This window comes from Osmia bicornis, chromosome 3 (assembly GCF_907164935.1).
Source record: "Osmia bicornis bicornis chromosome 3, iOsmBic2.1, whole genome shotgun sequence".
NCBI classification, from domain to species: Eukaryota; Metazoa; Arthropoda; class Insecta; order Hymenoptera; family Megachilidae; genus Osmia; species Osmia bicornis.
In genome coordinates, this window is record NC_060218.1 from 1,489,176 (window position 1) to 1,516,843 (window position 27,668).

General features: G+C 35.1%; 4 protein-coding genes across 12 annotated transcripts; 2 read left to right on the top strand and 2 right to left on the bottom strand.

The window, feature by feature from the left end:
* Positions 1–130: 130 nt before the first annotated feature.
* LOC114872707 (fibril-forming collagen alpha chain-like) lies at positions 131–9,452 on the top strand. The gene is made up of 28 exons (XM_046285121.1): positions 131–1,569; positions 2,433–2,489; positions 2,561–2,659; positions 2,741–2,772; positions 2,853–2,918; positions 2,990–3,103; positions 3,161–3,299; positions 3,384–3,508; positions 3,613–3,819; positions 3,897–3,995; positions 4,059–4,167; positions 4,238–4,425; positions 4,509–4,725; positions 4,891–4,979; positions 5,058–5,219; positions 5,292–5,453; positions 5,556–5,753; positions 5,837–5,981; positions 6,055–6,315; positions 6,460–6,593; positions 6,694–6,963; positions 7,031–7,246; positions 7,330–7,419; positions 7,530–7,911; positions 7,994–8,212; positions 8,322–8,494; positions 8,576–8,797; positions 8,883–9,452. The coding sequence occupies exons 1-28, from the start codon at positions 1,383–1,385 to the stop codon at positions 9,027–9,029; spliced, it is 4,509 nt and encodes a 1,502-aa protein (XP_046141077.1). The 5' UTR covers positions 131–1,382; the 3' UTR covers positions 9,030–9,452.
* A 48-nt stretch (positions 9,453–9,500) lies between these two features.
* LOC114872702 (sialin-like) lies at positions 9,501–15,409 on the top strand. 8 transcript variants are annotated; one of them, XM_029180195.2, is made up of 12 exons: positions 9,501–9,685; positions 9,786–9,807; positions 10,685–11,031; positions 12,570–12,763; positions 13,089–13,219; positions 13,290–13,395; positions 13,512–13,596; positions 13,657–13,877; positions 13,946–14,092; positions 14,169–14,301; positions 14,378–14,619; positions 15,017–15,409. In XM_029180195.2, the coding sequence occupies exons 3-12, from the start codon at positions 11,007–11,009 to the stop codon at positions 15,248–15,250; spliced, it is 1,518 nt and encodes a 505-aa protein (XP_029036028.1). In that variant the 5' UTR covers positions 9,501–9,685; positions 9,786–9,807; positions 10,685–11,006; the 3' UTR covers positions 15,251–15,409. The 8 variants fall into 8 exon arrangements, with proteins under 8 accessions (XP_029036028.1, XP_029036030.1, XP_029036026.1 ...); XM_029180197.2 differs by having other exon boundaries at positions 10,822–11,031; XM_029180193.2 differs by lacking the exon at positions 9,786–9,807.
* An 895-nt stretch (positions 15,410–16,304) lies between these two features.
* On the bottom strand, positions 16,305–21,107 carry LOC114872698. Its single transcript, XM_029180184.2, has 6 exons — positions 20,861–21,107; positions 20,383–20,779; positions 19,350–20,129; positions 18,819–19,265; positions 17,399–17,461; positions 16,305–17,335 (listed from the first exon to the last, which is right to left on the bottom strand). Exons 2-6 carry the CDS (start codon positions 20,777–20,779, stop codon positions 16,902–16,904), a joined length of 2,121 nt encoding a protein of 706 aa, XP_029036017.2. The 5' UTR covers positions 20,861–21,107; the 3' UTR covers positions 16,305–16,901.
* A 102-nt stretch (positions 21,108–21,209) lies between these two features.
* LOC114872696 (lysosomal alpha-mannosidase) lies at positions 21,210–27,428 on the bottom strand. 2 transcript variants are annotated; one of them, XM_029180179.2, is made up of 17 exons: positions 27,216–27,428; positions 26,741–26,843; positions 26,579–26,660; positions 26,311–26,496; positions 25,961–26,166; positions 25,762–25,898; positions 24,721–24,854; positions 24,294–24,507; positions 23,993–24,189; positions 23,502–23,695; positions 23,119–23,315; positions 22,797–23,010; positions 22,611–22,728; positions 22,225–22,501; positions 21,913–22,158; positions 21,655–21,804; positions 21,210–21,581 (listed from the first exon to the last, which is right to left on the bottom strand). In XM_029180179.2, exons 1-17 carry the CDS (start codon positions 27,327–27,329, stop codon positions 21,357–21,359), a joined length of 2,994 nt encoding a protein of 997 aa, XP_029036012.2. In that variant the 5' UTR covers positions 27,330–27,428; the 3' UTR covers positions 21,210–21,356. The 2 variants fall into 2 exon arrangements, with proteins under 2 accessions (XP_029036012.2, XP_029036014.2); XM_029180181.2 differs by lacking the exon at positions 24,721–24,854 and adding an exon at positions 24,991–25,124.
* Between the last annotated feature and the right edge of the window lie 240 nt (positions 27,429–27,668).

The window sequence follows — 27,668 nt, forward strand, 5'->3', positions numbered from 1 at the left end:
TTAAAGTGCGAGGACAAAATATAATGACAAATTCTTCTTCTTTAAATACATTATTGTTATTACTTATTGTATGGGGACTTTTTCCTGTTTTCTCCTTTAATCTCATTTATGCTATTTAATTTTTCTTTTTGAATATTTACTTTGAATCAAAGAAACATGTACTAGAAAATGCATATAGCAAAGATAGCTGATTTGAAAGATATATCATGATACAATTAAAAAACAAAATACAGGACATCATACTGACCTACTTGTACTATTAGAAATAGTGACAACTCTAATTTATAGTCAGTCGTAACGATGCTAAAACTTGGGTCAATGTAGTCTATTACGGTTAACGCTTTGTAAAGTAAGTCGCGCTCCGGGAATGCGGCCAAAATAATGATTGTCGTCTAATAAACCGATTAAGTGGAAATGACGCGTATCTGTATCGGCGATAGCGTATTGCAACCGAAAATGATATAAATAAAAAAATTAAAAATAATGACAGAAACCAATGAACAGTTTGGGTATTCCGCAAAGTTGATGCATATTGCAATAAGAAAGGATTAATCAGGGCCCAATTGTTTATAACTTAGAAATGTATATTGCATATGATCCATACGTATACGTATATTGGAACATTAAACACGTGCACGAGAACATGTATTACGATAGCACATGATGCAGAGCATTTAATTTATGTTCTACTTTGCGCTTTCGCAATATTCTAGTCACAAATGCTAAATATCAGATACACGTTATAAATCTCCTTTTGTAGTTCCAACAACTCCATTAAACGAGGACATTTTCATTGAAACAAAGTATTACGTATGTAGGTTCTATCACTGGAATAAATCATTACTTCGATTCCATCGATCTCGATAACAATCTTTTCAAACGAACCTTAGCTTTTTGTTAGTTATTTTAAATATCCCGGAAGTCATGTTCGAATAAACAAATTATGTAAGGAAATAACAGGGATATAATTAAGTTGTAATGATTTTACGTAATTAATTAAAGAAAAATACATAAGAAAATACGAATTTAGTAGTTATTCTGGTAAACGTAAGTTACTCTTAAACAAAATTTCATGATTATGAGTTAACGTATAGATGTAGGGGAGGGAGGGACAAAGTTAACAACAGGAATCAGAAGGAAATAGAGGGAAAGAAAAATAATATAGAAAAGAAGGGATCAAAGGGAAGGGATGAGATTGGTGTAAAGCAGTGGGAGGACTGCATGTAGATCGTAAAACGGAGGATGATGACCTCCCCTAAGTTACAAAGCATCTGCTAAATAAATGATACGCTAGTTGCCATAAGTCTAGTTGCCCTCAGCTTCAGATGAAGACGAGTTGGCTCTAGGATCGGTTTGATAGTTGTTCACCATTTTAGCCGTTCATGGGGCCGAAGGCCCTACAACTGGCCACGGCGTTCGTCGTGTTTCAGTTTCTTTTCCTGCGGGTTGATTCCGTACGGACGAAATTGAGGAAACAACGCTCGAGGCCGGTCCAAGCTCAAGAACCTGCGAACGGTGACTACAATTACGATTACTACGAGGGTTACGATGACTATGACGAGAGAAATGGTGAGTATTTTATTTAGCAATTTTTTAAAATATAAACAAGTATTCGATACCATTGAAAATGAATTTCATTTGTTTAAAGAACGACTTTAAACTTAATGCGCGATCGCCTTCAACTATTTGAATTACTACGCTATATTAATAATTAAATTATTCAAAACTGTAATTCAGAATATTTTTAAAAATTCTACGTATATCCTACGTCAAATCTATGTTCTATATTTTAATTTATTATTTTATTATATAATCCTGTATTAATTTACTATTGCAATTGATTAAATTTTAACTAATCTTTACAGAAAGTATACGGACGTAACAATTAAAGGAAGTATTAATCGTTTACATAAATAACGCCGGAAGTATAGAATCGGATGCTGTTTTTAGCGCTTTGCCTAGCCTAATGTAATCAATCAATTGCGTTAATTGATAGAAATTAACAATTACAATTTTTATTGTAGCCTATTACACAGTTTAAGAATACTTATCTCAGTCCGATATTTTCCGGTCGCATTAATTTCATCGACACTATTAACAGCACGAGGCGAGGGTTCGTCGCAGCTGAAAGGAACAATTAAAAATTCAACACTTACAATCAGTTACGATTATCATCTATATTGATATACATATACTAAATAATTATTACTTTTATTTTATGAAATTTACATACGTTCAGCGCCGGATCAAAGGCGGTCTAAAGGGAGTTTCAGCCGCGGGCTCCATTTTCCAGGAGAGTCCCATTCCAAATCTTCCATTTACCATGTTAAAAAAATAAAAATTTTGAAATCCTCAACCAAAAGTACTCCTAAGGTTTGATAGCCCCGGACCCCAAAAATCTATTGTTAATTAAATAATACTTTTATATTTAGAAACTGGAACCACAACCACGTCGCCACCCATTACTTCTGTTGGAACTAATACTGCGAGTAAGTTTATTATTTTACTTTCAATGTACCTATCATTAAATTTAAAAATTCACTTTATAAATTATATGAAGATAGGGGTGGATTATCGCCGGAAGGATTACAAACCCTCTACAGAGCATCATTATCTACGGATCTACCAACGCCAACTCCAACTCGATTTTTCCATCAAGGTGTTTAATGCCTTATTAACTATTTAACACAAATAATTAAAATTATTTTAAATTTAATAGCGCGGACCGATTTTGTTACAGAATCGTACACTACCCCTGCACGAGATCATCCAGTAAGTATTAACGTAAAAATTAAAATTTATGCTAAGATATAATTCAATATAAATATTTATTATATTTTTCATTTTATTAGGCACAAACAGAAATTGCACCCGATGAAAGTAACTTAATAAGTTCTGTTGCTATACCTGGACCAAGGGTAAATATTTTAATGAAAATAATTAATAAATTTAAATAGAAAAAAAATTTTTTTAACATGTCATGAATTAGGGTGAACCAGGTCGGCCAGGAGACAGTGGTCGTCCTGGCGATGCTGGATTTCCAGGACAGCCAGGTAATCCAGGGATCCCAGGACCTCCAGGACCACCAGGACCTGTGCCAGATGTGAGTATCCGGCAACATCTGTGTTTTTATTTAGTACAAATAAATTAATGTTAATAGGTATCAATGTACTACCAACAATTGGGTTTGTCTCAAGCAACTCAAGATAAAGGACCAACAGGGGCAGCAGCACCGTTATATGGTCCAGATGCTTATTTACAAACTCAAGTAGGCCCTGTTGGTCCACGTGGCCCACCTGGTGAGTTTTTTCTTTTCTAGTAATTTTTCTCACTTTTGTTGTCACCTGTGAAATTTTTGGAAAATCTTCAAAATTCTTATATAGGTTCACCTGGACCACCTGGACCACAGGGTTTTCAAGGAGTACGAGGAGAAGCGGGAGAACCTGGATCTCCGGGACCTCCTGGAGCACCCGGTCCACGAGGACTATCTGGTTTACCTGGGAAAGATGTACATATAGTTACATAATAATGGAACTAACATTTGAAATTTTTAACTGATCAAGTTGTCCTTTTCTTAAAATTTACTTAAAATTAAAGTTATACTATTATTAGGGCAACGTCGGTGAAGATGGAGAAGCTGGTCCACCAGGATCGATTGGTCCAGTCGGACCAAGAGGTCTTCCAGGGATGCCTGGTCTTCCAGGTGTAAAAGGGCATCGTGGTTTTCCAGGACTAGATGGAGCGAAAGGGGAACAAGGTGTATCTGGTGATAAAGGATCCTCAGGTGCACCTGGACCGATGGGACCTGTAGGTCCTATAGTAAGTATTTTGATTTATAGGCAAAAACCAATATCTATTAATTTAGAATAAATCTTAGAAACTCGTTAATGTTACAGGGTCCTGCAGGTCCACGTGGTGAAAGAGGTAGAGAAGGTCCACCCGGACCACCAGGAATTAGAGGAGTAGACGGGATTCCTGGACCTTCTGGACAACCTGTATGTTCAAAAATGCAGGATAGTAACTAATTGACTGATTTATTAATATTTAATTATTTATAGGGTGCAGTAGGTAAACCAGGACCTCCTGGTTTTCCAGGAAATCCAGGTGTAAAAGGTGATCAAGGGCTTCAAGGACTAAAAGGAAGTCAAGGTTTACAAGGACCTCGAGGTAAGATTTTAATTCTTTGGATATTATTTATTTGCAATATTTTCTAATTAGGATTTTGGTTGCTTCATAGGTGAAACTGGTCGTCCTGGACAGCCTGGTGAATCAGGACCGCAGGGACCTTCGGGAAAAGATGGGATACCAGGAGAGAAAGGAAGTATAGGAGCACCTGGTTTGGTCGGACCACCTGGTTTTCCAGGAGCTCGTGGACAACCAGGAATATCCGGCAATCCTGGTATTCCAGGAGCAAAAGGAGCACCTGTAAACATTTCTTCATTTATTGATGCTATTAAAATTGATTTATAGTCTCATCTAAGAAGTCCCTGTACTATTAATATTTATAGGGACATCCTGGTGAAAGAGGATTTAAAGGAGATGCAGGTGCTAAAGGCGACACAGGAAGTCCAGGACCGCGTGGCATACCTGGGCCTCCAGGAAATGAGGGAAAACGCGGCAAAAGAGGGATGCGCGGTGCTGTTGGCGCACCTGGCCCTACTGGAGAACGTGGAGGTCCAGGAGCACCAGGTCTTCCAGGTCCAGATGGACCCATGGGACCGAAAGGTTTATTATCAATATTATTAATTTTGTTAACGCCATCTAATAACGAAGCGTTGAACTGTAATCAATATATTTTTAATATTAATGTTGTTAGAATTCAGATTTTGAAAATTCCTGTCAATATTGATTTTTTGTTTTCATTATTCATATATTTAATCTACTCATTAGGTCAACCTGGAGAACGTGGTCCGCTGGGTCCAATTGGACCAAAAGGTGCTACGGGGGATCCTGGTCGTTTAGGGCCACCCGGTCTTCAGGTTTCTATTATTAAAATATTTAATTATTTAAAACATTCCAAAATATATTATTCCATCAAATAAAACATAATATTATAGGGTATTCGGGGTCTAATGGGTCGTCCCGGTGCCCCTGGAAAACCAGGTAATCCAGGAGAGCGAGGAATTCAAGGAGCTGATGGAAAACCTGGTGAACATGGTCCACCTGGGTTACAAGGTTTACCCGGTCCTATAGGTCTCCAAGGAGAAAAAGGATATCCGGTATAAAAATATTTGCTTCTTACAACTAATAAATCCGGAGTAAAATTTATTACTGAAAATATTTATTAAAAGGGCGAGTCCGGTAAAGCTGGAGAACCAGGAAATCCTGGTCCGCCTGGACCTAGAGGTGATACAGGAAAAGAAGGACCACCCGGTTTACAAGGTTCACCCGGACCATCAGGAGCAGATGGTGAACGAGGTCCTCCAGGTCCTTCGGGTGCCAGAGGTTTCCAGGTATGCACTTTTATACTTGAAAATACATAATTGTTTTTCTTTCTACTAATGCAAGAAATAACAACAAAGGTACAATTTTGCAAAATAATTTGTTATAATTAGGGTTTTCCAGGTGCAACTGGTAATCCAGGATCCCCAGGAAAAGATGGTGAGCCAGGTATCCAAGGACCCATTGGCCCACCAGGTATACCTGGTAACAGAGGTGAACGAGGATTTCCTGGTGAAAGGGGTACACCTGGAGCACCAGGACTAACAGGGCCAAAAGGAGAAGCAGGATCACAAGGAGCAGATGGTTTTCCTGTAAGTTTTTTTCCATTATTATTTATTTTTCAAGCACTTTCCATCAATTGACTTGAATTATTCTTTATAACAATATATACTAGGGATTACCTGGACCAAAAGGAGACAGAGGAATCCCAGGTCCATCTGGATTAGTGGGATTACCAGGTTTACGAGGTTCTCCAGGTGAAGCAGGTCCAAAAGGAGATAGAGGATCTAGTGGCCCACCTGGTCCTGAGGGACCTCCAGGTTATATCTTTACAAAACTAATATATTTCATTCTTTAAAATATAAGCAAGGTATTAATATATCTGTTTTATAGGACGCATTGGGGAACGTGGACCACAGGGTCAGATCGGTCCACCTGGACCACCAGGTGAACCAGCAGAACGAGGGGATCCCGGATTACCTGGTCCTCCAGGAGAAGTCGGAGCTTTTGGTAGTCCAGGCGAGAGAGGTCCTCAAGGATTACAAGGGTTGCAAGGTTTTCCAGGTCAACAAGGACTTATTGGATTACCAGGATTAAAGGGCGACCGTGGTTATCCAGGATTAAAAGGAGACCAAGGGAATCCTGGTCCACCTGGTACTATTCAATAAATTATTAAAAACATAAAAATATACACATGCGTTTGAAAAATATGATACAAGTTTTAATCGTGTATATAAACAATTTTTATAAACAAAAAATTGAAGTATCATAACAAAAATAGATTTTATAAATACATAGGTAGTCCTGGCGAAGCTGGACCACAAGGTTTAACTGGTTTAACGGGAGCCAAAGGAGTAAGGGGTGAACCAGGTGCTAGAGGAGAACCAGGTATTATGGGACCTCCTGGAGTACCGGGCTTAGTTGGGCCAGCAGTAGGTTTCCTTCCAATATTTCTTTCTATATTTTTTTGTTGAATTTTGTTTGATGATTTATTTATTATTGCAATAATTTTAAATTTGATAATGTTAACAGGGTTTGCCAGGTCCAGCCGGGTCGCCAGGGCCATCCGGATTACCAGGCATTAAGGGTAATAGTGGAGAAGCCGGACGCCCTGGAAACCCCGGACCGATTGGAAATCCAGGTATACCTGGTACAGATGGAAGCAAAGGCGAAAGTGGTTCTCAAGGACCACCAGGTTCACCTGGGCCTCAGGGTTCTCAGGGTACTCCTGGTGAAAGAGGTTTACCTGGTTTACCAGGTCCTTCTGGACCGGTAGGCGCTAGAGGGATACGAGGACCGCCTGTAAGTACAATCCTACTTAAGTGTATATTTTATTGTTATTTCTATTTTAATGAATAAAATACGATAGGGTGAATCTGGAACACCTGGTAAACCGGGGCCAGAAGGTCCACCTGGAATCCCTGGACAAATTGGACCAATTGGACCTCCTGGACCTCTCGGAGAAGTTGGGGCAGAAGGGCCGACTGGCAAACCAGGACCTCCTGGAATATCTGGACGTCCAGGAGATAAAGGACCACCTGGAGCAGTTGGGCAAACAGGATTACCTGGTCCACCAGGCTTACCCGTAAGATATAAAAATATACAATAAATTAAAATTTACTGAAATATTTTAGTAATAAAAAGTAACATACACATTTCTGTGATTAGGGACCATTGGGTCAAGCAGGACCTCCAGGACCAACTGGAGAAAGAGGACCAAAAGGAGAAACGGGACCACAAGGTGTGGACGGCCAACAAGTTAGTTTTATAGTTTATAACATTTTTATTATTCGTGTTAACAATATAAAAGGAACGTAAAGGTTGCTGAAGTAGGAAAAATATTAACTTATGTTATCATTTTCATTTAGGGACCTAGAGGGAAACCAGGGCCTATAGGATTGGAAGGTCCGAAAGGCGAACGTGGTGATGAAGGTCAGAAAGGGCCTAAAGGTCATCGAGGATTTACTGGTTTGCAAGGTTTACCTGGACCTGTTGGTCTACCAGGAGAGAAAGGGATGATAGGATTTCCTGGACCACCTGGAAAAGATGGAGATCCTGGACCTAGAGGTAGTCCTGGAAGAGACGGTAGTCCTGGTCCAATAGGTTTAACTGGCAATCCAGGACCTAAAGGCCCTTCTGGAGAAGAAGGTCGTCACGGACCAGCTGGTCCACCTGGTCCTCCAGGTCCTCCAGGTCCTCCTGGTGAACTTGGATTAGGATATGATGCTGCTTCTTTAGCTGCTCTGTTAGGTAATTGCTGTCTTCAAATTTTATATGTATATTTTAAAATTCAGTACCTATAATATTTAATTAATTTTTATTATGCGAGTAGGACAAGGACAAACTAAAGGACCAGATCCATTAATCGGTGATGAACCACCTAGAATGTTTAGTCAAGACATGACTGAAAAAGAAAGACAAGAGATTATCTTAAAAGCATATAAGCACTTGAAGTCAACGTTCCAAAAGTTCATAAAGCCAGATGGTGAAAAGAATTCACCAGCTAAAACGTGCAGAGATCTTTATACTGCTTATCCAAATAAACCTTCTGGTTAGTTTGCAAGTTAAATATTGGATTTTAGTATTAATATCCTATTTACAAGTACCATTTTCTTTCAAAGTATGATGTCATTTATTCTATGGAAATATTCTTATTTTAGGAGAATATTGGATTGATCCAAATGAAGGAGATGCAAGAGACGCAATTCTAGTATACTGTGATGCTAAAAGACGGGCAACATGTTTGTTACCAAGTCCAGTATATTCACCAGAAATCAGACACATTACTGAGCAAAAAGAAATTTGGTTAAGCGAAATGAAGAATGGAATGAAGGTAACATTCATTGTTATAACAACAATACATGACATTGTTAATATAAAATATACAACTAAAAATAATTTGTATGCTATATAGATTACATATAAAGCAGATAGTAATCAAATTGGTTTCTTACAATTACTATCAAAACATGCATATCAAAATATAACATATCACTGTAAAAATAGTGTTGCATATATTAATTCAGAACAAGAAACATATAGACAAAGTATGAAACTTTTAACATGGAATGATGCTGAATTAATATCATATGGGAATCAACGTCTCAGATATAAAATTCTTATAGATGAATGCAAGGTATATATTAAATAATATTTGAAAAACAATATTCTAATACACTATAATACTTACAAAACTAATATTTTATAATTTTTGTTTACAGTTACATAAGGTTGAATCAGGCAAAACAGTACTTTTATATGAAACTGATAAAACTGTAAGGTTGCCAATAATAGACATAGGTTTACAAGACATTGAAAAGTCTCATCAAAGTTTTTACATAGAAATTGGCACTGCCTGTTATGAATAATAAAATATAATTCTATATCTTTCAACATATTGGCCGTTTATGAAAACAAACCTTTAATAGTGAAACATTTAACAAATATAATAAAGTCTTCCAATTATTCCATATTTTATGTATTGCAATTAGATTGTAAATGTATAAAATTAAATATTTAAATATATATTTTAACATAAATTCATTATATAAATAATATTGTATTTTTTATGTTGTCAGATGCCTTTTGTATATACGTAACACAAAAATTTTATCATTTTTATGATGCGTCATATTTTCATAGCAACATTTATACGCGTAAAATATCTACACATAAAAATATACGAAATTTGAATGAATAAATGCTATATACTTGTGCCTGATCGTTACACTACTACACCGAGCACAAACATATGTATATGTTCATACACATACATTCAACAAGTGATTTGGTAGGGGAAGGAGAAGCGTGAGTTGGAAACTAAAAAAAAGTAAGCGACATTCAATGACAGAAATTCAGTCGCGTTTTGTGCGCAGCGTGGGTATAATGTCGTGAGTGTCTCGTGTTGAGTTTCATTACATTTTATCATGTGATTGAACGAAACTAGTATAAAATAGGAGTTTACTTTTATTTCGTTATATGAAATTGATAATGTGCATATACGTATAAATTAGATCGAAGAAAGGTGTTAAGTTTTTTTCAGTATAATATTAAGAATTGTTCCTTTTAAATACTAATTCAGAAATTAATGATACGTTATTTTACAATTTGCTATTTTCATACAGGAATAACGCATGTTTGATAGAGGTTAGTCTGATCATGAATCATATAATAAATGGAACGTATGATGTAAATATATTTGTTCTCGTTTTTTTATCATACACGACGTTTGTAATGTTATTTTAGCAATTTAAAAAGAATGTTTAATTGATATATGTGATTGACATGCGTACTAAATATTTTAATCAAATAAAATCAGTTAATCTCGAAGATAACTGACAATATATCCTTGGTACATGTACCTAATATTGATTTTTTTTTGTGTTATTGTAAGTCGTTTCATTCAATTTCGGTGTAGCATTCAAAGAAAGAGAATATAAAATAGAAAAAGATATTATACTAGTTATTTGTTTAATATAGATACATATTAATACACTTGTTTATAAGAATTTTTCTGAATTAGTTATAAAACAAGCAGAAATTTGTACTAAATATTAATTTATAAATTGTAGTATAAAGAAAAAATAATTTATGTTAATATATATTTACATATCTGAACGTTCGAATTTTAAATTTCGATTTTTATAATATTCGATACATCTTGTTTATTTAACCGTCTGAATCGAACAATCGATGAAAAGTGCAATGAATCGATAACATTTGTGCGAACCCGTGGGAATGTTTATCTTTCAACGTATTTTGTTGATACTGTCAACATAATGGACCGATAAAGCAGATTATAAATTATTTTCAGTAAATTGTACAATTATTTTCATGATAGACTCAACAATCAGGTCATTAACACTTGCTACTTAGCGGTGTAAAAAATTGAACACGTGTTTCGCACGACAAACGTTATTCCTTCCGTTCATAAAACATAATATTGCGTAATCCCGAATGATTCGAAAACACGATACATTAAATATAGGATTCGAATATAGCGGTAGTTCTATACTTTTTCCAGCATCTCGGCAGAAGTATGTGACTTTGAACACGTACGAAGACGTCGTTTATCAGGCAAAGAATTAAAATTGCATTGCAATGACTTAGTATATCAGGAGGCAGTTGCGAAAGTATGACGTAATACAATTGAACCAATAGTTTACAGAGTTTGACTAAATCTCGAAAATATAGTTCCGGACTAACCTCTTTTTAAACATTTTCTGTTGGATGCTGATATAAACGTTTATTAACAGTGATCAGTTTTTAAGACGATTTTAAATTTGTTTACAAGATTCGAAGAATCGACATTTATTATATTGTTGATCAATTAAGCGGCATACAAGATGGCGGTCTTCCGGGAATTCAATGGTAAGTATTCATAATTATGTATCTGCTTATCTGCTTCACGTTATGAAATAAGAATTTTGTAATATTCTACACGAATGTGGATGCAATGTTTATAATACGTCGCATACAATTGAAAGGCGCGTCATTCAATCTAATGTACTTTTATAGCCTGCATTGGTAGACGTGCCATCTCCGGTGCCTAAATTAATATCTCAATTACTATATTATGTCCGATTTCAAAGGGTCAATATATTATTGCACGGAAGTCGCTTTTATAATCAACAAGTTAATCAGAATTTATTTATTTAACCCTTTGCCCTATAATATCAAGTCACATTTGTGGCGCAACTTACAATTCAAATATGTGTTTGGCTGGTACTTTTAGTATAGTTGAATTTTGAGTTTAATTCTAATTCTAATTTTAATTTTAATTTACACAGTCAAGATTTTAAGTAAAATCAATATTTGTTTTAAAATTATCTGATTAACGCAACTATCGAATAAATCATAGGGGAAGGGGTTAACCTTCAAACGACGGGCCACGGAGAGAGTTCCAATTTTAATTTAATTTTGTACTTCGTTATTTTTATTTTCTAAATTTTAATTTTACACGGTTCCTTTAAAAATTATTCTTCCAATATTCGAATTCCAATGTACTGTATTTTGTAAGTTTGGGTCACCCACGCTCCGCTATTTAAGGGTTAATAGTACAATGATTTTAAATTGTACTAGTTGTTTACGTGCTAATTTGCTAAAGTTCGTTATCAATTTGTAAAGCAGGATGCAAATAATACGAACATAAATAAGTGATGCAATAAATGCTATTTTAGTAAACGTGGGATGTATAATATGTATTGACCACACTACGCAGCGAACTTTAACTTTCCTCTGGATCTGTATAACATTTGATAAATGTTCCGTACCGAGTTTTTTTACGTCGAATATGAATCTTCAATTCACTTTTTCGCACAATTGGGAATGATCATTTAGAATTGAAATTAAACGGGTATATATCTGTTTCGCGCCATTTTTCGGGGCATCCGTCAATCTACCAGTTCAAATAAAGGTGCAATGTGAAATCTGATCACAGCACGCGATAGAGTAGATTTTTTATCAGAAAAAAAAGTACAAAATAGTTAAGGAAATAAAATATTTTTTCCGAGGACACGGTAGCACTAATGAATACTCGTAGCGCCATTACACCTCTTCGGTTAGCGCAAGTAACAAAATTTTATAAAATATTTCCAGTTTTCGAATTTCAAGAATTTTGATGTTTATCTTTCCTAAAAGTAACGTGGATGCATACGTAACATATTTATGTAGTATCCTACCTTGAGAGGGAGGTTATTTGTGGTGTGCCTCTCAGCCTACAGAATTTTTTGTTGGGCACCTTCCTCTAGATAAATGATAATCGTGATTTATGATACCTTTTTTTGATATTTTTTGATTTTGTATGTTGTATTAAAAAAAAATAATAAGAGAAAAAATGGTAATTATTAAAAAAATTGTGCATTAAGTTTTATGTTAAATACAATGATTTATTTTTCTATTTATTTCAGAGAAAATACCTCGAAGAGGAATCTTAGGAGCAATGATGTTTTTAGCTTGCATGTTTTCTTACATGATCCGCACAAATTTATCCATTAATATTGTTGCCATGGTAAATACAACCAAAGAAGGTGACAAGGGTGGTCCAGCGTGTAATTATGAGGGAGTCGGCAATGTTAGTCATCAAGCTGCAGTGCTTAAAGATGTAAGCTAATGTACAATACATATGTACTTTTTAGATATACTAGATATGTACTGTACGGAGCTATAAAGATGTCACTTGGAAGGAATGCTGGTCTGATTGGTCCTGCCCCGTCTCAGTTCGCACGACTTTTGATCATAGTGTATTGACTGAAGTGGTCACATCTGTGACCTTAATACTCCGCTTACGTTAAAGTCCATGTTTCGATTATGTATTTCATTCCGCGCCAATTGTTGATTCAATGATAATTACGAATAATCCACCTTCAGGAAACTAACGATTTTGTGTTCGACTTCCGACCATTTATCTGTATTATGACATTTTTTAGTACGGCGAACGATACGAATGGAATCAGCATGTACAAGGTCTTTTACTTTCCGGCTATTTTTATGGAGTCCTACCGGCAAGTGTACCTGGTGGCCTTTTAGCTGAAAAATATGGCGGTTCTAAAGTAGTAGCGTAAGTGTATTATAATTCTAAATTATATATTCTGCTCCTTTCAATTAAATATTATTTTATCATAAAACAGATTTGCAACTTTAATACCCGCCGTATTAAATCTTCTGATGCCGTGGGCCGCTGGCATTCATTACGGTTTCGTATTCGTTCTTCGTTTTTTGATGGGTTTCTTTGGAGTAAGTTTCATATTTGATTTCAAATTTCTTAAAGTTTTATACAATATTTTACAATTTATTTAGAATCTGCTCGATCTATGTTAAAACGTTCTATAAGAATAACGTGTATATTTTAGGGGGCCGTTTATCCTGCTCTTCACGCAATGATCGCTAGATGGGTTCCTCCTAGCGAAAAGGGCATGTTCGTATGGACGATGCAAGGTATTCAAATACATTCCCATGAAAGTTATTTAAATTTTAATAAAAATTATTATTGCTAAGGTGGTCCTTTTGGAACGGTAGTAACATTCACTTTATGCGGCCAAATAATTAGCGCTTACGGCTGGAAGGCTGCGTATTATGTTACAAGTGGACTTATACTGGTTTTCTATGCCTTATGGGTTTACCTTATATACGACACACCCGATGTCCATCCCGGAATTACTGAAAAAGAGAAAGCTTACATCAAAGAGCAAATAGGTACAACTGTCTCTAAACAAAAGGTAAATATAAATTTTAAAAAAAGTATAATTTAAATATTTTTTTTCAAACCATTAACACCAAATTGTAGGTGAAATTGCCTGTGAAAGCTGTCGCTACTTCGGTACCATTTATAGTTTTACTCTGGGCGCATTTTGCAAATATGTGGGGTATCTATTTCATTGCTACCAATGGACCAAAATACACTTTGGAAGTTCTTGGCTTTAACATGAAATCGGTAATGCGTTATCCATACGTTTACTAAATTATTTTTATATTTAATCAGGTTTTAAAGTATTCTAATGGTATTTTAGGGAGGACCAATTACTGGTTTACCTTATATCGCTCGACTCGGTGCTGGAGTATTGTTTGCCGCAGCTGGTGATTATGTCCGAAGGAGGAATTTCTTGTCTTTAGGATGGATTCGAAGAATCTTTATGATATTCTGTAAGAAAATGTTCATTTAAAAAACGAACACAATTCATTGAAACGTCAATTGATTAAAATGTTCTGTTTTCAATAGCACACATGGGCCCGGCTGTTTGCTTAGTAATAATGACATACGCTGGATGCGATGCAATAACTGCAATTGTTATGTTAATATTAGCATTGACCTTCAATGGTGCTGCGTGTCAAACTAGTTTACAGAATCACCAAGATCTTGCACCAAACTTTGCTGGCTCCTTGTATGGAATCATGAACACCTTTGGCAGCTTTCCTGGATTTATTATTCCACCGATAATTGGTGCTTTAACAAATGAAAGGGTATGGGAATTAATTTAGATCAAGCCTGGCTAATGAATGGCTGACGAGTCATATGTAACTCTTTCCTCCACGTACCTGTTCCGCTGCTTGTATCGTGATCTATACCAGGGCTTCCCAAAGTGGGGATCGCAGAAATTTTAGTAAAATTAAACAATTTCTGAATGCGTAATCATTTATAAATGTTTTTTATTATTTATTAGCAAATGTTTTAATTCGTCTGAAAAGCCCCGATCCACACGACATTTGTTTACACGTGTGAACTTAAATAGTGGAAGAATGGTGTGACTGATAGGAGCTTATGACTCACGGTCAAGAAGAAGTTAGCCACTTCTGATTCAGATTGTTGAATCCTTGCAGTTGTTATAGAATCTAATACTGTTCTTTTTCTTTTCTATAGAATACGGTTGAAGAATGGCGTATTATGTTCTGGATCTCGGCAGTGGTATTTACATCTGCAACGATACTCTTTTGGTTGTTTGGTTCCACGGATATACAACCGTGGAATGACTTAAGTCAAGACAAAAGATTGTCTATCACTGATGAAGAAAAACAAATGACTGAAATGTCTTCTACAAAATTGCAAACAGGAGAAGAAGAAGAAGAAGAGGAAGAAGAAAACGTACGTCTGTAATTTCTACAATTTGCGCCTTATAAGATGGCACATAAACTATGAATTCGTTATTCAAAGTGTATTTTCTATACATTTGAATTTCATTTTTTTTTATCTACATATTTGATATTCGAATTTTTAAGCTCTGAGTAAAATGGCTGACAGTGCGTGTAATAGCATTATGAAGGTAATTATTTATATAAAATTTACAGTAATTAATTAAGCATATACAAAAATTTCACGCAACGGTACTTATAGAATATGATTCATTTTTTGGTAATACATTGTCCCAATTAGATTTTTGCATAACATTCATCGTCATCAACCAAAGAAACTAATTTGTTTAAATTTTAGTTGAGTTACGTATTAAGAACGTTAAGGATTAATTAATAATTTCCATTTTGCGCACAGAAGGTTTCGAACATTTCCAATATTTTTCGGTAAACGTAGGCTATTTAGTTGTTTTTCAAATCTTTTTCATTATCAGTTTTATGTAATAAAGTTCCTTGTCTTGATACGAGGTATTTTTATCACTCAACAGTATTTCAGCAAATATACAAATACAGATATTAATTATTTATATACATATTTTTGGAAAAACATTTTTATCTTTCATAATTGATAAAATAGAAACGTAATACCGTAATAAAACAGTATAGCTTTTTTAAATATAAAATTTAATATAATTATATTAACATATGACATTGTTAGTAATGATTTATAATTTTATTCGTAATTCGATTTTAAATATACAAGCGTTTAAAAATACTGAAATGCAATGAAAAGTGCTTTTCGCTATATTTTTAATTTCATATTCTACTTAAATGATAGTGCAATTTTTGACATTTGTAAAATTTCATCAAAACATCAATACTTTTTTTCATTACGTTGTATAAATATGTTCTACTGCCAGCAGTGAGATTGTTTCCAAAATAGTACAGCATCGAGTAAAGTAGGTTTCCGTAGGAAAACTGGTCATGTAAGAAAAGCAACAATTCTCAAAACCTTAATTTTGATAATATTAATATTAAAAGTGATTTAGAAACAAAATAATATAATTTATAATTATTAAATATCATAATATTTAGTATATAATCGAAAAATATGAATAATAACGTAAATGTCGATTCAAATTTTCCCGCGTAAACGTTTACATGTAAGTGGTGGTGGGAGGCGACAAACCTCTATATATATGGGCCTCTCTCCCCTACGTCGGCATTTTCCCTGCGGAAACCTATCCTGCCCTGTGCTGTACATACGATATTCTCTACGTATTGCCGATATTAATAAGAAAAAGGTATTTTAATTTTTTGAAACAAAGAAATAACAGCAATAATATCATTGTTACAATGTTTTATTTATAAAATGTGAATGTCTGAAGTTACAAATATTTTTATATACGTTTCACCATTACTACTTAAAACATTATATACAAAATAATGGTTTTATGTAATATTTAAAACATTGTTGCCCAACAACTACAACAAATTAGAATGTAAATATGTTTGTTAATTCAAAAAGTACATTGAATGTTGTTGTTGAATGTTGTTGTTGAATGTTATATTTATATTGCAACGTGTATATATTCTACTGCAAATCCATAGAAACAATGTATGTGCATTTATTTGTCAATTATTAAACATTTGTAAGAAAACATTTACCTATGTCTTTTTTAACTGTTCGAATGTTGAGAAAGACATATGGGAATAATTTTAAAACCATCGCCATGCGATTTTGCAGGAAGGTTAGGAACGGTGTTTTCGTTATAAGTATTCTTTTTAGGTAAATGCAATTTTGATAAAGCTTTACACGTTTGTTGCATACAAAACGTTTGTTCTTCAGACAATTTATTCTCTATATTATTTCCACTCGAACATATAGTACATACTGATTTAATAGAAACCTTTCCATCTTCTTTAAACGGATAGTTTTGTTTGAAAGTTTGCAACGATGGAGTGCGACAATTTTCTTGATTACAAAACGTATCCTTTAGTATTTGTAAAGCATTAACCGCTTGCGAGGTTAAAGTACTATGTATACTAGCTGAATTGTCATAACACTTTGAGATTGATGACATAGTTGTTTCACCTATACTACTGATAGATTCTACAAAACACAATATGAATTATATTGATAAACTGATAAACAGATATGATTAGTTAGGTTTACCTTTCATTGAGCATGGTTTCATCAAGGTTGCATCAGCAACATATGACCATTCGTTAAAAGACTCTGGAAAATAGTATTTACATATGTAAGTATATACAAGGTGTTCCAAAACGACCGTGGAACCCTTCAAGGGGTGGTAATCAATAGCCAACATTCTCATAGTTCTAATTGGAAATCTTAAGAGGGGAGTTTCATTTTTTTGGTGAAAAAAATTGATTTTTTTTTTCTCGTAATCTTGTAGTTTGAAGTCTTGAAAATACTTCTGCAAAGTTTCAATTAAAAACTAATTAAATTGTGAAAGTTATAAACCGTAAACCGACTTCGCGCGCAGGTATATTTTGAAGCAACTGTTTGTGTTCCGTGACGAACACACGGGACTCTTTACCATAAAGTTTATATGCTTTTCTACCCCCTGTGGCTCGGGGGGCTTAGAATACGGCCACGGTATCCCCTGCCTGTCGTAAGAGGCGACTAAAAGGGGTCACACAAACACATACACACATGCACGCATACACACACAGACCGCTTCAGGCGAAAGGATGACACAAGTTTAAAAGTATGGACAAGTATAAGTGACAAAATTTAAAAATGCGCGGGGTCTGGGGTTGGCAGGGCTGCCAGCCCATCCCCGAAGGCGCGTGGCTGATAGCGTTCATTGGGCAACAAGTTGGGTGACAGATAAGTTACCAAAAATGCCAGCCTTTGGGCGAAATTCGAGATATATAGATATATTCTTTTATTTTTTTTTTATTTTCCACGACACTACGAATTGACCAGCCATTGTGGTGAAACACGAAATAATAACGAAAGTTTTAATTCTACTGTCTGGTGATTAGCCCTCAAACATCTACACTGTGGCTTAAAAACAGTAGAAATTTTAGCTTATATAGCAGCCAGCATTTTTAATGAAGGCTTTTCTGCTATTTTAAAAGTAATCCCTATTTAAAACCTATCGTTATTGCAATTAACCAATAAGAACGGTAAACCACCTTACGGCATCCTACAAATACTGCTCGTTCCACTAAAAAGTGTGAAATAAAATAATTTTTAACAAAAAATACAACCGACTTCGAAATGCACTAAAAAGTATGAAATAATTTCTACTTCATTTATACAAATACCCAACAGCTATTAATAAAACCTATTTACTCGTTAAATAGTATACTAAATACATTTCAACCTTTTCGGAGGCGGCGCAAAATTAAAAATACCCGAATATACGATGCTGCCAGTAATGATTTGATAGATCGTCGACGCCTGAATCTTCCTAGTAGAAGAAAAGTTTTTAATTTTCCACCAAAAAAATGAAACTTCCCCCTTAACCAACATTTTGGCAAATATGTTGGCTTTGTTAGTAACCACCTCTCCAAAGGATTATAGCTCTTTATGGAATATAACTTTTTTTTAATAAACATGTTACCTTGTGGTTTAATCCCCTTTTTAGGCTGAAGACATATATTAATCGTGTCTCGAGAATCATCCGTTGATTCTGTGGATACATAACATGGAGATTTTGGAAGTAACTTGACTTTAGGTTCTGAATGACAAACGGGTTGTAGATCTGATGTTTTCTTAGAAGCTGTCGTGATAACGTAACAAGGTTTATACGCTAATAATATATCCTGCGTACGAAGGATTTTCACTTCTTCGCGGGGAATGTCTTCAGTTTCGTCGCCTGCTATACACCACCTACACTTTGATTGTCTTCTACATACGGAACATAATATTTCTTTGGATTCCTCGATTCTCTTCACCTCTAAAACTCCAGTTAGGCTTGTTTGCGTAGAAATTGTTTCGGTCTCTTTCTTTAACATCGATTCGATGATTTTCTGCTTTCTTTTTTGTAATATTTCATCCATTGGCTTTGCTAAAGTATTACAAAAAGTATAAACCATATTGTCTTTACATGCATTAAATTGAAGTTAATCGAAGGAACATATCCTATACTAACGTTGTAATTCTGCTTCAAGTTTTATAAGTTTCCCGATTATATTATCTGTTCGTTGAAGGAGCAGTTGTACAACATTTTTAACAGTCACAGCAGCATTCCTAGTTACAGTATCGCAAACTGTTTCCAATAAATCAGTCACAAGTGGTAGAACAATAATCGACGCTTCTAGGGGGTCCACGACTACACCATGTTTTAGTTTCCTCAAGACATTTTCTTTATCTTCATCTATTTTATACGTGGCTATAGTCTGGATAATTTCTTCTTTCATGGGATACCTGATTCTCTCGACACACTTGTCGATAATTTCATTAATTACATCGTGCGTCATCGTAACCGTTTCTAGACCTTTGGACAAACAATCATCCAAGAAATTCACAATCATATCCTTCGTTTGCCAATAATCCGACAAGAGCATCGTGTTCGATTCCTTCGGTTCGCAAGTTAAATCTGTCTGCATTTGATTATCCGTGTAAAGAATTTGCGTCTGATTATTGAACCTTAACGATGTTTGCGTTTCTTTATCAGCCGTGTCAACTTGTATTTGACTCGGATCAATTATCCAAAATAAGCGCGTTATTACAAAGTCCAAAACGTCGGTGACTTCCATTTCTGCGTCATCCGTGTCGAGTTCAGACGCAAATTCTTCGAGTTGCTCTTCCGGAACGTTCGCAGACAATTGTTCGGTGACCAAATCTTGGGACGTTTCGGGATCAAAAGTAACAATGGTTGAGGTTACGTTACTTTTCTTCATTTCAGGAAGTGGACCTTCGTTCATCGCGGCTAAATATGCATAATATACATATATATTTTAATAATTAAATTATTGACATATATATATATGTATATATAAAAATAAAATAATAATGGTAATTATGAAGTATAATGGCTTTTCTCAATTTTAAATTAGGTTAAAATAATATCCCGGCCTGCTAAAGCAAAATTCTTTGCAAATATGTATAAAAAGTTGTTCCAAATATTGAATTCTAGAACATCCAAAGATCATTGTAACTGCTATTACTGTTGGGCTACATACTCAAGATATCCTTAAAATATTTTAGAGGAGGGCATGGTGCAGCCATGTACATCGTTTGTGAAGATTTGTCTGTGTACTCGACAGGGATTTCAACAATTGAAATTCCCTGTAAATACGTTTGATTTTCAGCATCTTGATATTTCGGTTGGTCAGGTTCATCTTGCTGCAACACTTCTTCCAATTTTATTTCCTCTGTCGTTTCTTCGAATTCTTGAGGTTCTATAAATTGCCTGTCGGTACGCGAGCGCCTGTATACAATTTTATCGGGATCAAGGATCAAAGGTGTGTCCGATGGCGAAGATAGGGTAACCGTATCCGAAATTTCTCTTAGCGTTGCATCGTCTTCAGGGGTTACCGTAATTAGAGTTTGAGCCCATGTATCATCTTCTGATGTCATCTGACATGCAACAGTAATTATTGTTTCAAGTATTGTTTAAAATAGTTTGGGTTATAATTGATCTTCTCGTCGAAATTATACCTTTGTTACCCTGGGCTGTCATCTCAAATTTTCTATCAAAGTTCTTCAACGATTTAGGGAAACAGCCTAAAATTTGCGAGTAAAAATTTTACATTTTAAAAGGTTATAAGGTGCATGTTGTGATAAAAAGGTTGACATTCGATTATACTAAGAAATATAGACACGTATAGAAGAGTATGTATATACAGGAGCGAGCATGGTAAGTTTTTCTAGGGAAAATGGCGAATGGAGAATTTACTGTTCGAAATTTACTCCTGGTATCAGGATCACAGAATATCCAAAGAGGTGGTACGACTTTTAGGAAGGCAGTTAGGATGTGGAGAATTCTTTCTTTCTGTATAACGTCACATACAGTTTCTAATAGATACTTTATTACATAACACGTACTTAAAAGACAAAATTATTTGATTCTTTAATCGAACGCTTTCAATTGTGCGTTGCAACTGACATACACTTACATAAATACAAAATTACAAATATTTCATTAATTCTAAATTTATTTTGGCTCAATGGTAATGATGAAGGTTCGAATTTGCATTGGGATTAAAACAACATTTATAACTCCTTCCACATTTGTAACGGAAGCAGTAGGAGTTTCTTCCGTTTGAGGAACATTGTTCGGTTCAGGTTCCCAGTTGAAACGATACAAGTCTTTCAACAATTGATTACCTCCTAACGTAGTTTCCTCGACTGACCGAATGGTGAAAGATGAAAATAGATCCTGTTACAATAAACACGTGATAAATAATAATTCAAATTTTCTTTTAAACGTAGTTCTATATTGCTAAACATACCGCTATATTAATTTCCACAGGTTTCGAGAAGCTCTCCGTTTCACCCAATTCGAAAATGTGTTCTAATCGTAATAATATCGTACCATCTTTCCACGGTTCCAAGGTTAGAATGTGAACGTTTGGTGGTAGAATTTTAGTCAGACCGGAACGCTAAAATCAATTTCTCGATTAGTTTTTACCTCTGCATTGGATAATCATCAAAAGGCATTCCTATTCTGAAATGCTTTACGAGTTATTTATTCGCATAAATCTACTTACTTGTGGAAGAATTGGAGAGTCCTCGGCAATGGAATCACCCGATGGCAAGGGAGTTATAAGGGGCCAAGGACGAAGAAGTAGTTGAAGAGCTAAAGCTTTTTCCTTCACTGCAAGATCATCCAAATTCGGTATACTATCTCCAAGTACGTAATGCGATCCTCTGACCACTAATCCTTCGCCATATGCGGATTCGTTAAGAGCTTCGCCTACTCCAAACGCGTCGTCCCTTAGAAGTCTTCTGTGAAGCTATTGTGTACATACATCAATTCATTATTTGAAATTACCTGTATTTTCAGAAATCTGTTACTTTACCATCAGTTCAATTTCTCCATCTTGCATACTGGTTCCACCTTCTGCTCGATCAGTCAGTACGCTGAGTTTTAAATATTTAGCTTTATCCCTCAAAGAGATCTTCGAAGTGACCGGGTAATAGTTGCCGGATATTTCTTCCTCCAATTCCAAGTCCCAAGTGGAACGGTTGTTCCTCTTCCGTTTTAACATTTCACGACCATTGGCATCGGTATAAAATTCTCCGGAAGAATTTAAGTTGCTAGTGTACTTGGTTATTATTTCTTTTCCAATCTTATCCCTGGAATGTTATATTTCATGAAAAGCTATGAAAGTAGTTCGATGCACTATAATAAAATACAACTGAAAAATCATTTCTCTGTTATTTTTTAAATATTTATAGTGCTTACGTAACAGGTATGGGTCCAACGAGCCAATTGAATTCAACGTATTCTTTCCCTGTGTAAACTCGAATTACTTGACTCACATAATCGTCTACCACCTGATGAATTTCTTGTACCACCGGACCTGGGTTAAAAAATAAATTTGTTAATTCTTTTTTCAATCCCGTTTAAAACATTTATCGAAACCTTCACCTTTGTAAATTTTGAAGGACGTAGGTTGGACGAAATTTTTCGAGGATATGCCTTTTGGTCTGAAAATATATGCCCCTGACGACCTGTTTTGAGCTATCTCATTATTACCCTCCATTCCTTCGTAATAGTGGAACGATTGAGTTAAACTCATATCTTTCTGTTTCTTCCAGTCTAAAACTATTTGACCCTGGTCGTTGACTGACACATTGTAAAACTGAAAAAATAACGTTCCCGTTGTTTTAAGGGGAGTGGGATGATTCGTCTTCTCAGAATCTTCTGCAGCTATCAAGCTCAAATTTTTAAAGAAAAATTTTTTAATTACCTCGTTACCAATGAAAGATGTGTCAGATAACCCATCTTCTTGTATACTCGACTTCCGTGTAATTTTATAAGATTTGAAACCTAGAGCCGGTATCGCTGCCAAAAACACGAGTTCGCCTGTGGCTTTACTTTCCCTTCCCGGTATTTCAAGAACGGAATTAGGAATTGGAACTATTTGAGAAACAATTTCGGTACCATCTAAAAAAGAATTAAGTAGGTAACGTCAATATATCATAAGCGAAACACGACTTATCAAAATCTTCTCATATAAGAACGGAAAAACGATTCCCGTAAACCCATTTTAGGGCTGTTTTTGCCGGTAATGTCACCTCACTGCATTACCAGTGTGTACCATATAATAATTAATCGTTGCTAAATACAAACCTACAAGGTCTACAATTGTATACCCGTCGTATTGCACAGGAACGCGAATAGGTGTCCAAATTTTGTGACTTAGTGGATTATAAATTGTGAGAATGAAATTTTCATCTTCGGTATTTGGACATGCGCTGATATTCAGTTGCAAGCAAGAATTCAGAGTACTTATCAATCCTGGCTGTCCATTTGTTTTCCAAGTGCTTAAAAAATTAATTTTTATCAATACTTTTTCAACTCACCTACCCATAAAGGAATGACCCCCGCCTATATATACTTTTTGGTAAGGTAAAATTTAGCTGCCAAATCATTTTAGCATTGTTATTTATCTCCGAATTACCACAAGTGATTCGTGGAGTGCCGATAAGGCAGCAGAATTTTAGGGGCACGCATTGACTTCAGTGAGAGCCAAATTGCCTATTAGCAGGGGCCGTGTATTTCTGGCGCGGAAGAATTTAGCCATGCTTGCTGTATAACGTTCAAAATGATATTTATAATACCTCATAGCATTAGCAACAATATCTAATCCTTGCTGCATACTCTCATGTAAAATGCGCGCGTAATCGTCTGCAACTAGCTGTTTCTCTGTCCCAGTTACAGCATCGTGATGTTGCATTACACCCATTGCTTCACGGAAAAGCTCTAATTGTTTGGCGAAACCCTCTAAACCGGCCAGTACGTGTAACTGCTTGGTTATCTGAGATATATATAAAAAACTAAAGGGCGTGTCTCGTGCAAACGGCACTTTACAAATAAAAGCTTAAGTATCTACATTAAGAAATATTACAAGTATTTTTTTACCTGTAAAAGATTGTTTCCCATTCGTTCGAAGAATTTGAGCGTCGGTCTTGAAGAGAAATAACCGGTCCAATACGAATGAGGATCACTCGCGTAAGGGAAGAAATCATCACTTTTCGTCGGCCATTGAAGCTGTGCATCGTGTAGAGCTTTCAAATAACACGATGGTGTCGAATAAAAGATATTCACATCAGAACCTCTTTGCTCCCTCACGTATCTATCGAATTCAGCAAATATTATAATGAATTCGAAATGCTATTTCTAGAATTACTCGATCGGTAAAATCGCTGTTACTTCGATTTCATCGATTCATTAATTCAAATGCTATTTCGTACGTCTTCTTAATGTTGGCTCGTATTATAATTTCAAATGTACCGTGTAAAATTAGTTTCCGAGTAATTAATGAACTACTAAACTATGTATATTTTACCTGATCAACTTATCCAAATTAGTGAACCATATTTCAGCTTGTTGGTAAGTAAAGTCTTGACCCATCGTAAAAATAACGTTATTAGTCTTATAAGATGATGCTTGTTCATGCGCGTACGACACAAACTTTTCAACCTGTCGATGGCATGATATATTTTTTTACTTACCAATTCAAAACGTAAGAGTTCTACGACCTTTCCTCTCCCTTCCTTTCTCTCTTCTATTCCCATCGAATGATATAAAAATGATACTTTTATAAAAAAGAAAGTACCTTATTAATTTGTCCAAATTGAAAAAGTACATTTCCGCTTGTTGGTAAGTGAAATCTCCACCCATCGTTAATATAACGTTATTTGTACGTAGTACTTTTGCTTGATTCTCTGAGTATTGCATAAACTTATCGATCTGTTTTGCAAGAGACAGAATTGATCAAAAGGAAGGGAATGCGAGGTCAATCAGGGGCATCAAGTAAACCAGACGTTGCATTTTTAGGGATATGAAATACCAGATTTTACAATCGAATATTCTGTTTTCCTTAAACGTGTACAGTGTACAGCATCAAAGTAGGTTTTCCTAGGAATAATGGCAATATAGAGGAAACAGAAATTCTCCAAATCTTAATTTTCACTATATTAATATTACAGTGATTTAGAAACAAAATAATATAATTTTTAATTGTTGCTAAGTATAAAATTTAGTATATAATTAAGAAATATAAATAATAAAATGAATGTCAATTCAAATTTTCCCGCGCGAACATTTATACGCAAGTGGTGGGAGGTCACAGGCCTATATTATATGGGCCTCTTTCCTCTACATCGTCATTCTTTGCGCGGCCGCTTACGGTGACGGACCGAAGCGTGGGGAAGCGTTGTACAAACGATTATGTTAAGAAACAAGGAAAAAAGTAAAATTTTTATATATACATATATATAAATTTTTCATATTAAAAATGGGAGGGTGTGACAAAACATCTCGAAAGAGGTTAACATGACGCCCCTAAGTTCAACTACTGTACTTATTATATTAAACTTTTACTTACCCTCTCCTTGACGTTGTAATCCGGACTCTCAGGATCATCGATTATCGGGTCATCGTTACACAAAACATCGAAACAGAAACCAGGCGGTGCCATGTAAGTGTTGTACAATACACCCGTGAACAAATTCGCGCGTGATCCTGTAATAATCACGTAATACAATCAACGCCTGTTATTTTTTCTTTTTCAACTAAGAGAGTACCTAAATTTGGGCTTCCTTTCCATATAAACTCCATGGTTTTGTCTTTTTGCCTTTGCCTCTTATCTTGATAATCGAGACGTCCTAAGAACATTCCATCAAATCCAAATTGAGCTAATAAAGACGCCTGCTCTCTGGAATGGCCAAAAGGATCTATTTGCCATCCTATACGTGGCCTTGCGCAACTTCCAAAGGTGTCACTCAAACGTCTAAAATATTTTCAAATTGTAATTTAATTCAGCTAAAGACTTTGAAACGATGTAGGACTATGTCCCCATCGCAAAAGTATTAAAAAGATGTTAGAAGAACTCGGAATTAAAGACTTCGCGCTTAATAAAAAATTTTGTTTCCACCTGAAGCCCCAAGTATATTGATCCACGATAGAGTGATAGTGAGTAACCGCCTCATCGTTCATACTCCATGCACCGTTAATGATCTCTAATCTGCCCTCGTTGATTAACTTTCCCGCATTTTCTCTTATCTCGCTCCTTTGACGCTGCCACCATTTCCATAAGAAAGCACTTTCCACGTAAATGAATCTAAATGATACGATATTAATCTTAGATACTATCTTAATTCTTTATACATAGTCACGATTAATAATTATATTTTTTAAATTACTTTCTCTGTGGGTCAGCTAATAACGCTTGTATAACACTGTCTAAAATATACTGCACTCCTGCTAGTTGAATCCTTGACTGACCTTTATTAAAAAAGTGTAAGCAGAAAAGTTTGTAGTCTGTTCTCGGAACAAGTTTAATAATAATTTTTGTACACACTCACTTCCAAAATAATACTGATCGACTGTTTTCAACCAACCGACGTCGTCGTGGGTATGAGCAACTAGATGGATATTTAGTTTCTTTGGGTCTGTCGCAGGACATGCCTATTAGAATTAAATTAGAATTTGAAAGAAAATTCATAAAAGAAATTATATACCTAATTAATAATTACACTCTCCATAGATTCGAAAAATATTATGAAAGTGTATACTGATTTACTTCCCTATGATTATATGTGTTCTTGACACTAATATTAATTTCATATTTGTCGATATAAAATCCATTATCAATCGAGCGTCATAAATACATTCGATTAACGGAAATACATTCGAACGTCGTGTGTTATATCAACAAGTGGTAACACGTATACATATACATATGTAAGTACAAAATAATATTTATATTTATGCACTTATTCCAAATATAACATAAATTCGATAAGAATGATTATTAAAGGAATCAATTTCTTCCTGTACCTCGTAGCCACAGGTTTGTCCGAGAGTCTTCTTTGATATGCTCGCAGCTTCCCCATAGCTGAATAATGGTACAAGTAGAATCAGCGCGACCAAGAAGCCGGATGACCGCGACATAACTCTACACTACTGTTCACTTTCAGTTACAACTAATGAAATAATCACCCGGTCTTCTTCTACTTATACTGCTTCTCCATACCAACTTTACTGCGACTGCGTCGGAGATCGAAGATACGTAGTCTGCTACCATTTGCATCGAAATTCCAGCTATAATTTCAGGTATTATCGCTTTTCAAATTTAATTCATTATTAAGCGAATTTAATTCATTATTCATCATTGAGAATATATGATAACGCGTTAACTTGGGTACAAAATACATTTTATTGTCACAGAATTTCACGATGGAATTCGCGGTGTTTATAAATAACTATTCAATTTTTATCCGACTTGGATAA

What these genes read in the sequence shown, in the direction of transcription:
- LOC114872698 (XM_029180184.2), bottom strand. Translation starts at nt 20,779, where the DNA reads ATGACATCAGAAGATGATACATGGGCTCAAACTCTAATTACGGTAACC. An exon ending in AAAGGGGATTAAACCACAAG is followed by an intron (nt 17,462 to 18,818) that starts GTAACATGTTTA and finishes ACTATTTTCCAG; the next exon opens with AGTCTTTTAACGAATGGTCA. An exon ending in GAAACCATGCTCAATGAAAG is followed by an intron (nt 17,336 to 17,398) that starts GTAAACCTAACT and finishes TGTGTTTTGTAG; the next exon opens with AATCTATCAGTAGTATAGGT.
- LOC114872702 (XM_029180195.2), top strand. Translation starts at nt 11,007, where the DNA reads ATGGCGGTCTTCCGGGAATTCAATG. An exon ending in TTTTGATGGGTTTCTTTGGA is followed by an intron (nt 13,396 to 13,511) that starts GTAAGTTTCATA and finishes TGTATATTTTAG; the next exon opens with GGGGCCGTTTATCCTGCTCT. An exon ending in GTGCTTTAACAAATGAAAGG is followed by an intron (nt 14,620 to 15,016) that starts GTATGGGAATTA and finishes TCTTTTCTATAG; the next exon opens with AATACGGTTGAAGAATGGCG.
- LOC114872707 (XM_046285121.1), top strand. Translation starts at nt 1,383, where the DNA reads ATGGGGCCGAAGGCCCTACAACTGGCCACGGCGTTCGTCGTGTTTCAG. An exon ending in AGGTTTACAAGGACCTCGAG is followed by an intron (nt 4,168 to 4,237) that starts GTAAGATTTTAA and finishes GTTGCTTCATAG; the next exon opens with GTGAAACTGGTCGTCCTGGA. An exon ending in TTATCCAAATAAACCTTCTG is followed by an intron (nt 8,213 to 8,321) that starts GTTAGTTTGCAA and finishes TTCTTATTTTAG; the next exon opens with GAGAATATTGGATTGATCCA.
- LOC114872696 (XM_029180179.2), bottom strand. Translation starts at nt 27,329, where the DNA reads ATGTCGCGGTCATCCGGCTTCTTGGTCGCGCTGATTCTACTTGTACCA. An exon ending in ATTGTTGCTAATGCTATGAG is followed by an intron (nt 23,696 to 23,992) that starts GTATTATAAATA and finishes TAATTTTTTAAG; the next exon opens with CACTTGGAAAACAAATGGAC. An exon ending in TACAATTGTAGACCTTGTAG is followed by an intron (nt 23,316 to 23,501) that starts GTTTGTATTTAG and finishes ATTCTTTTTTAG; the next exon opens with ATGGTACCGAAATTGTTTCT.